This window comes from Ochotona princeps, chromosome 14 (assembly GCF_030435755.1).
Source record: "Ochotona princeps isolate mOchPri1 chromosome 14, mOchPri1.hap1, whole genome shotgun sequence".
In the NCBI taxonomy this organism is placed as follows: Eukaryota; Metazoa; Chordata; class Mammalia; order Lagomorpha; family Ochotonidae; genus Ochotona; species Ochotona princeps.
The window spans coordinates 32,126,199-32,135,504 of NC_080845.1; the positions used below are offsets into that span (position 1 = coordinate 32,126,199).

The window sequence follows — 9,306 nt, forward strand, 5'->3', positions numbered from 1 at the left end:
TCTGTAGTTGTCTTTATCAGTGCTCTTTGTCACATGAATTTGGATTACTACCTAGTTTCCTTTACTTCAGCTAGAAGGACACCTTTCAAAGTCTTTTTGGTAGGACATGTTTGCCAGCAATAGATTCTTTCAATATTGTTCCTCTAGAATGTCTAGATTTCTCCTTAAAATTTTAAAAACAATTGATGTATTGGAAAGGCAGTGTTATACAGAGATCTTCCTATCCACTGTTCATTCCCTGGATGGCTACAATGACCAGGGCTGAGTTAGGAGCTTCATCTGAGTCTCCTGTGTGGATTGCAAGGGCCCCAATACTTGGGCCATCTTCCTCTGCTTCCCCAGGTACATTACAAGGAGTTGGATTAGAAGTGGAGCAGCTGGGGCATGAACTGGTACCATTTGGGATGCTGGCATGGCAGGCAGCAGCTTTACCCACTATCCCACATTGCTAATGGCAGGCAGCAGCTTTACCCACTATCCCACATGGCTAATCTATCTTTCATTTTTGATATAGTGATGCTGGGTATAGAATTTTGTCCCAATTCTCTGTGTGTAAGGTTACATGGCATTAAATGACCAGGAATTAACCTGTGTGGCATCTAAAAAGGGTACAGTTCAGATAACAGGGTAACCACAGAGCCAGCTTTGAGGCTTTGACCATGAAGTGTCTGTGCTTGTGCCAGGCTTGGCTTTTAGGATCTTACCATCGTAGCCCCAGAGTGTGCCAGAGAAAATGTAGCAAGCTCATTATGGATAGCCCAGGAATATCACTTCAGCTTCCTAAAGGTGACCAGGGCCATGGAGGGAGTTGAACAAAGGCACTGCACACAGCCCCCTCCCTCTGACCCCCTGCTCCCTCCAGGGTTCGTGGCTCTTTATCAGAGGCCATATTTTTAAAATACTTTATTTTTTTCCATAATACTGTCATTACAAAAAATACAAAAAAAAAAAAAACTACTATAAAAACCTTCAGGGGCTTGTCAAGGTGAGAAGACCTAAAGCCCCCACCCCAGGACCTGGCCGAAGCAGGCCTCCCTCAGCTCCTTCCCTCTTTGACCCTTTGTACAACAGTGGGAGTTGGGCTGGTCGCCTATGCACCCAAGGGCTGGAAGTCCCCCCACACGGCCTCCGAGGAGGGTGAGAAAGAAGTAGCTTCACATAATCACAAAAGTGGGAAGTTGGAAGTTTGGGGTAGCTAGACCCTGAGTTCAGAGGTGTGGGGAGAAACCTGTGACCCTGAATCTCCTGTGGTGGGGGAGGGGAAGAGCTACCACCTGACCCCTGGCCCTTTTTCCTCCTGATGAAGGCTAGGAAATGAGCCAAGTCCCCCACCTCCTTGGCCTCCATCAAGCATTCCCAAGAGCAGCAAGGAGGATAGGCTTCCCAGCTCTGTCAGGTGAGGGCAGGGCAGCTGTCTGGGAAGCGGCCGAGGGTCGGTTCATCTCCCTGTGACAAATGCAAAGTGTCTTGTGCTCAGGGGCCCTGACCACAGGTGGTGGGCCTGGCTGATCTATCTCTTGTTCCCTCCCTACCCATCCCGCACCTCCTGGGAGAGGCACCCACAGCTCTAGGTGAGTCCTTCCCGTGCGTGAATGTGTGCAATAACCTCAGACGTGGTGAACCCAGGGGTCAGGGCGGGAGAGCAGCGTCTTTTCTGGCTTCCTCCTCCTTCAACCAGAGGAAGCCAGAGGGGCAGTTGGGGTAAGGTGAGAGGGGAAGGAGGACATGCTATTTACAGGCGTGGACAGGGAACTTATCTCTGCAAGGAGCACTCTGCTCACTTTGCAGCCATTAGCGTGGGAGCTGGATTCAAAGCTCGTGACATAAATACTGACCCCCGGTCTGGGCTGGCTTCCACTTTCCCAAGGCAGCCCAGCTCCCAGAGGGGTCAGGGGCAGGAGCATCTTCCTGGATATCAGTGGCTGGTTTGTTTTTGTTTGTAGTTGGGTTTTTCTGGTTTTTTTTTCTTTTTTTTGCATGTTAGAAAAATGTTGCCAGTGTCCAGTGACCAGGAAACTGGGTGCACACTGGGTGGGTGAGTGGGGGGGGGGTATTGCTGTGGTAGACTCTGGATGGGTGGGGGACTAAGCCTAGGAACAGGGCAGGTGCTGCTTAAGGATCTGTCGGGTCTGTGGTGTCAATCTGTCCGGGAAGCGAACTTTGAACTCAACGATGAGGTCTCCCCGCTGGGTGGGCACCTTGGGGAAGGGAAGGCCCTCCCCGCGGAGTCTCTTCACGGTGCCAGGCTTGATGACATCATTGCAGGGCAGAGGGATCACACGGCCATCGATGGTGGGAATGTTCACGGTGCAGCCACACAGCGCCTGCCGAGAACAAGGAAGCGGGTGAGGAGGTGACAGGGAGTGGGAAGGAAGGAAAAAGATGGAAATGGGGAGAGACTGAGTTAGATGGTGGGAGGTGAAGGAATGGCCCCTGTCATCCCCTCCCCTTCCCTACACACGCATGTGCACACACATACACATACACATAGACACACACCTCCTTGAGGCTGATTAGGGCACTGTAGAGCACGTTGGTGCCGTCTCGGCGGAAGTGAGCATGGGGCTTGTCTTTGAGCACAAAGACGATGTCAGCAGGGATGTTGTCGGGTGTGGCGTCCCCCTCTTTGGGGAAGGTGATCTTGGTGCCTTCCTTCCAGCCGCGCTTGATGACAATGTGCAGAATCTTGTCCTCCGTGCGCACAGTTCGCCCATCGGGGTTGAGGCGCCGCCGCGTGATCTTCATGCGCTTCGTGGAACCATGGTAGATCTCCTCCAGGGACACACGCAGCTCGTGCACCACAGGGGGGTCTTGTACTTTGCGCCGAGGGTACAGAGGCTCTGGGGCTCGCCTTGGACCCCTGCTCAGCCCATTGAAGCCAAAGCGGCCAAACGCGCCAAATGGGTCCTCATCTTCATCCACATCCATGTCGTCTGGGTCGAAGCCACTGAAGGGCCGAGTGGAGCGGCTGCTGGCAAAGAAGATATCGAAGGGGTTGGAGCCACCAAAAAAGGAGGCAAAGGTGGCGTGGGGGTCCCCATGGAAGGTGTAGTGAAAGGAACCGCTGGAGCCACCTGATGTGCCACCGCCAGTCTTCAGGCCTGCAGGGGAGGAAAAGTGAGGGACACGTGGTTCCTCCCGGCTCCCCTTGCTGCTCCCCCGCCCCACCCAACCCCCATTCCTGGTACTGGGTACTCCCATAGGGAGGGCTTGGCTGACAGAGTAAGAGGCTTCCCACAGGATTTCCACTGTCAGCTACACAGCATGCATCTTGAAACTCAAAGAAGCGAGTTAACAAACAGGTGGGAAAGAGACAGACAGGAAGAGATCTCCACTCTATCATCTTTTTCCACAGAACCCTGGCCCAGAGATGTGCCCCAAGGCCTCGAGGGGCTGGCCTAGTGTCCTAGTACAGGGCAGACGTGAGGCAGTTGGACCACGTGGCATGCTGGGAAGTGACCTGCCTCCACTGAGGTGGGGGCACAGCTAGAAAGCTTGCCGTTCTTCTGCTTTCCTTGGTTCCTGCCCAAATGGGAAACCAAGAGTGCTCGCTCAGAAGAATGGGACAGCGCATGAACTTGGAGGAGCTCCTTTTCTAGTAAAAGCCTTTAAATCCTTTCTTCCCACACTCTGCCCACAGAGTTACACAATGCTGGGGAGTGTCATTCACACATTGTGCAGCCACAGAACACAATAGGAACACAGGAGCAGCTGCCTGCAGTCACTGCCCGCCTAGCGCTCAGCAGCCACTGCCATGAATGGGCTGGCGCTGTGTGGGTGGTGACCCCAGCTGCCCGTGGAGCTCAAATTCCTGGAGGCAGGCTGGGGGTGTAGGGGAGGTGGAAGGTGTAGGGAAAGGACTCCTGCTGGGAACTGACCCACAATTTGCCTGCTGATGGGTGGGGCCTTGCCAGAGGACAGGGTTCCTTCTCTTTGAGGCCCCCTCCTTCTTTTTCCCCCTAGAATTTCAATTGGCAGCTTGAGCCTAAATTAGCCTTTCATTTCCTGGGACCACAGGGAAGATTTGGATTTCATTAGAGAGGCCAAGTGGCAAGGAGTTCAGGGACTTGGGGCAGCTGTTTCTTTACCCCCTCCCTGCCAAGACTTGGGGTCCATTCTTTCTTCCCAATAGGGGCTGCTTATCAAGCAAGTTCAAGAAGCTTGGCGGAGCCCAGAGAAAGAAGGCAGGCAGGCTGGGAAATGGATGATGCCAGGAGGGGTAATTCTCACTGCAGGGATTCCTGCTCTGCCACCACCACCCTCTTTTTCCAAGCTGGGAACAGCTTGTCCCCAGACACTAGAGTCTGTGCATGCAACTGCCTGGGTTGGCACTCGGAGGGAGCAGTGAGGACAGACGCATAATCGCCATCTTCAAGCTGTCTTCCCTAGCGCAGGGCTGGGGATCAGTGATTGGTCCCCATGTCTGTGTCTAGGAAGTTCCCTTTACTTAGGTATGGCCATGCCAGAGAGCTGATGTTTTGGGGGTAGCTCTCTTGAGCAGCTAAATCCAGGTAAGGCCTTGGAGATGAGTGCATGCGACTCAGAAATGGGTCATATGGCCCTGGTGTCTGCACTGCCCCTACTCCCAACTTTCTCCTGCCTCAAACAAAAAAATGTCTTACTTGGTGCTGCCAGCCAGGGCATGGTGAATCTGGGAATTGGCCAGTCTAGGAGGTGAGCAGGAAAGCCATGAAGGAACTCATTGTACAGAGACTGAGAGGGGCTTGGGAGGTTGGGGTGCTAAGAAAGTGGGGGCCAGAAAAGTCTGGGCTACAGATCAGGAGGAGAGGAGGGAGAGTCTGTCCTGTGCCCCACTTGGGGTCAGGCTCGGTGCATAGCATTAGCCCTTTTACTTGGTGAAATCGAGGTGGATGCCTCTGGGGAGGAAGGGCAGTTCTCCTAGGAAGGAGAGTCCGCAGCTGTGACAATGTCTCTTAATATAGCCTGACAGGTGCCTGTGGCTGGCGGGTGGCAGGCGGCCCTGAGGGGCAGACCCAGAATTAGCAGCTACATCATGCCCGTGGGATGTGCTGGGAGGGGCCGTCGCTCTGAAGCTTTATTTGGGCCTTTCCTGCTACCGGCCTGGTGCCCAGGCACCCCAGGGGAGGTAGAGGGGATGCTAGGAACAGTTCCCCTTCCACCCTGGGAGTCTTGCCACTTCCTCTGGGTGGCTGGGTCCCTCACCCAAAGTGAGCAGGGAGACATGGAGTGAAAGGGAAGGGGCCATGCGTTTCTGCTCAGAGCTGGGGGCAGGGACTGGGGGGAGCTGGTGTTCCGCTCCCGGAGCTGCCTAAGGGCCAGGCTTCTATGCTGCTGAATGTAAATGGTCACACACTCCACCTCCCCAGCCTCCTCCCTCAGCCAATGAAGCAGCAGGGACCTCAGGCAGGACTAATAAGGCTGGGAAGGGAAGGAGGGAGGGGGAGACCTCTGGCTGCAGCTCCCCACTTGGCCTGGGCCTGAGGAGGGAGAGGGGCAGAGAGAACAGGGAGCATGGTAAGCTGTGGCTGGGGGCTGGACAGTGGGCTGTGACCCCTCACCTTCCTCAGCCCCTCCTCCACTGCAGGTCCCACTTCTGAGAACAGGTTTACCTGTTCTAGAACGGCCTGGGCTGTGTGCTGCCCACTTACCTTCCTCCCCATACTGGTCATACAGACTCCGCTTCTTGGGATCACTTAGAACATCGTAGGCCTCGGCAATCTCCTTAAACTTCTCCTCAGCATTGGGTTCTTTGTTCTTGTCCGGGTGGTACTTCAGAGCCATCTTCCGATAGGCTTTCTTGATCTCATCCTCGTTGGCCCCCGACGGGATCCCCAAAATCTTGTAATAATCCTTCCCCATCACGGCCACTGGGCCTGCACTGGTCTCCTTGTTCCTGAAAGAGACCCAGGCCCTGCCTTGAAGGCGCTTCTCTGTGGAGTCTGTGGGTCCTGGACTCCCAGGGTGACCTTGAGTAGGTCAGGCCTGTCCCCAACCCCCCAGGCTCCCCATCTGTGAAATGCAAGGTGCTGCCCAGGCAATCTCTTCCCTCTCTGGAATGCTAGCATTCCCCCCCTCCCCTCCTTGGCTTGCTCCAGGCTCTTCCCAGCACGTAGCTGAGGGTTGTGGCCTGCCTCTTGGGGCTGAGGCCCCAGTCCTGAGGCTGGACCGAGGACCCCTGAGCAGTCCTGCTGGGCGAGGTGGCAGCCTAGACTGGCAGGCCCACACTCAGGGGCTGGCGAAGGTCGGTACCCTGGGTGAGGTCACCTGGGCGGTGTGGTCTCTTACGCCACACCTCAGGCGTGGTGCCCAAGCTGGGCACAGCTGGGGTAGTGGCCCAGGACTAGTGACAGGCCTGGGTCCAGGCAGCCAGGCTGAGTCAGGGATGGGGATCTAGAGTCCTCTCTGCCACTGGAGACCCTACACCTCTCTGCTCCCGCCCCCCAGATGAGGCCAAGCTTCACGTGTGACTCAGATCAAGGGTGACTCACAGCTTTGGAAAGTGACGGTTCCAACACCCTCATTAACAGGGGGTGACACTGTCCTTCCCCCAGCCTGAGCAGCAGCTGCCTTTACTCATTTTCCAGTGTCTACACACAAGACTGTTCCATAAAGACCTGTTGGGGGCCCCCTAAGCATGGGGGGAGTGAACAAAAGCCAGCTGGGAGTGGCCTTCTTTACTTCAGCTGCCAGAGTACATGAACACTACCTGCTGTCTCCCTTTCACCTGCCCCTCCGGTTTAGGATCTGGCCCAGTGCCAGTCCCCCATTGCCTGAAAGCTCCCTGCCAGCTGTGTAACAGGGCCACTTGTTATGAGGGACTTAGTCCTTCCACTTTTGTCTGCCTCCCTCAGGATCTGTGGTGGATTAGAAGGGAAGGGGGCTTTCCTGTGGCCAGAAAAATTAAGAGTGAGGGGTGCTGGGGGAAAGGATGCACTCCACAGCCCCTCTGACACTCAGTCCAGTTGGGTCGAGGCTGGGGGAAGCCGTCTCTAGCAGTGACCTGGGCTGCCAGTCACAACTGAGAGCCCTCACTCCTGCCTCTGGACTGCTTCCCAGCATCATGGGGTGCAGGCGGTCCTGACAGCAATGAGGGTGGCAACAGGGGGTGGTGTGGGGTAGAGGGATGTCAAGCCCCAGGTGGGCAGGAACAGTTATCCTGACTCCCACCCTCCTGCCCTCCTCTGGGGGCCTGCTGCAGGTGGCTGAGTTGACTCACGCCTCTAGGAGTCACCTCTGACGAAGACAAGCCTCTACAAGGGCGGGTACTCCCTTGACGCCCCCCCACCAGCATGTCATGCCTGTGGGGGAGAGTGGGGCTGGGGGAGGCAGAGAAGAAAGAGCATGTGGGGGAAGGCAGCCATTTTCGGAAGCGGCAGCGAAAGCCCTCTGTGAGGGAGCGGGGGCGGGGGGTGGTGGCCCATTGCTGCTGCCTCCGCCCACGCTTTCTTTCACCCCTGAGACTGGGAAGGAACCCTAGCACCCCAAGAAGTTGTCCCCAGGGGCTGGCCACAACTGCTAGGCAAAAGAACAGGCGAGTGGCCAGCTGATGCCCAGGAGCCCGGAGCTGTCCCTGTGTTACCCCTTCACCCGGCTGCTTCCCTTCCTGGCCCCCTCAGCTGCTAGCTCTTCCAGACCGGAATTCCTTGGCCTTGGCAGGCACAGGGCACGATTCAGGACCTGCCCTTGCCCTCTCCTCCCTCTCCTCTCCTCCCGCCTGCCCTCTCCCCACACACACGTGTTGCAATGACAAAGGAGCCCCATGGCATGGCCCTGCCTGAGATGGAGAAGCATACTGGGACAGGAAGGCAAGCCGGGGAGAGATGGCTGTGGAGGTGCAGGGAGGGGAGAGGGGATGGCCGTCAGGGAAGATGAGGCTCTGCTGAGACAAGAGGGGACAGATGGCCAGAGGTGAGGTCCAGGAGGAGATGGAAACATGGGAGGGGGAACAGGTGCCTGGAGGGTCTGGAATAGGAGATGACAAAGTGGCCACCACTCACCCAGAGGGGCTTCTTGGCATGTGGGTCATGAGGATGCCATGCGGATGAAATGGAGGTGGCAAGGAGGCGATGGAGAGGGCGGGCCGTCGTGGAGAACCGGACTTGGCATGGGTGTGAGCGCCCTTCTCCAGAGGGACTTACCGAAACTTCACAAACCCATTCAGCGTCCACGCTCGCAGTTTTAAGGGCTCCAGCTGAATTTTAAACATCAAGCTGGCTAAGAAGTCTTCTCCCCAGAAGTGTGGGAAGCTCCGGGAAGTTCCTCGGGCCTGCAGTGGGGGTGCTGCTGGGGGTGGGCAGGAGAGCACGGTGCGCTTAAACATGCCCAGCCCAAGCCCCTCACCTCGGGTCGCTCCGCGGGTGCCCGGCTAGCCGCGGCCGCTCTGGAAGCCGCCTCCTCCGGCCCAGCAAGACCCGTCTCCTGCAGCAGGAGCCGGGCCAGATCCCCCACCCCGAGGTGCGGAGGAGAGGGAAAGCAGAGAGGGTCCCGGGCGCGGGCACCGGGTGCCGGGTGACTGGGAGTGGCGGTGCGGCGAAGGGAGGGCGCGCCTGGCAGGGCCAGCGTGTGCTTGCAGAGTGGCGGCGTGGGTACCTGTGACAGGTGCAGTGGCTTGTGAGGGGCCTCGAGAGGCAGGGAACTCCTCCGGGGAGGACCTACTCAATGAAGTCACTGATGGGGAGTGTCCTCCCTCCCCGAGGGGCGGAGCCGGGCTCGGCCGGGACAAAAGGCGCGGCGGGAGGGGAGGGGGCGGTGATGTCACCGGCGCTGGCTGGCGGGCCGCTCGGAACCGCCTCCGCGCCTCCGAGCCCAGTGCCTGCCAACCCCGGGCTCCTCCGAGCCGGTCCCGGGTCTCCTCGGGAAGCGGCAGCGAAAGCTGTCTGTGAGGGCGCCAAGGCCGGGGCGCGGACACCGAGCGCCTTGCACACCCCCCGCACCTCCCTGGGCAGAAGGACTGGCGGACCTTCGCTGTCCCAACCCTATGGCCCTTGTGCCCCCCCCCATACCCGGCCCCTGGCTTCGCGACGCCCGTCCCCGGGACTCCCGAGTCGGGACGCGGCGCCCTCACCAATGAGGAGCTGCGGACGCTGCCGCGATCCGTCAGACACAGCCGCTGTCCCCTCCCCCGGCTCCGGCTCCGCCGCCTCCACTCGGGACAGGAGTCGCCTGCCCGCCGGCCGCCGACAGCCGGACCGGGAGCCCGCCCCCCACGGCTCCGCCTCCGCGTCGCCCATTGCGCCGTCGGCCCGTCACTCAGCTCCACCTCTGCTGTGATTGGCCTATTTTCAACGAGCGACTAGGCGAGGGCCCACCCCTTCTCCGCCCCTA

General features: G+C 58.1%; 1 protein-coding gene across 6 annotated transcripts; it reads right to left on the bottom strand.

The window, feature by feature from the left end:
* Positions 1-1,948: 1,948 nt before the first annotated feature.
* DNAJB5 (DnaJ heat shock protein family (Hsp40) member B5) lies at positions 1,949-9,212 on the bottom strand. Of its 6 annotated transcripts, none has more exons than XM_058672634.1 (5): positions 9,047-9,212; positions 8,121-8,262; positions 5,631-5,875; positions 2,500-3,101; positions 1,949-2,324 (listed from the first exon to the last, which is right to left on the bottom strand). In XM_058672634.1, the coding sequence occupies exons 1-5, from the start codon at positions 9,210-9,212 to the stop codon at positions 2,091-2,093; spliced, it is 1,389 nt and encodes a 462-aa protein (XP_058528617.1). In that variant the 3' UTR covers positions 1,949-2,090. The 6 variants fall into 6 exon arrangements, with proteins under 6 accessions (XP_058528617.1, XP_058528616.1, XP_058528620.1 ...); XM_058672633.1 differs by having other exon boundaries at positions 8,121-8,265; XM_058672637.1 differs by lacking the exon at positions 8,121-8,262 and adding an exon at positions 8,323-8,571 and having other exon boundaries at positions 9,047-9,169.
* Positions 9,213-9,306: the final 94 nt, after the last annotated feature.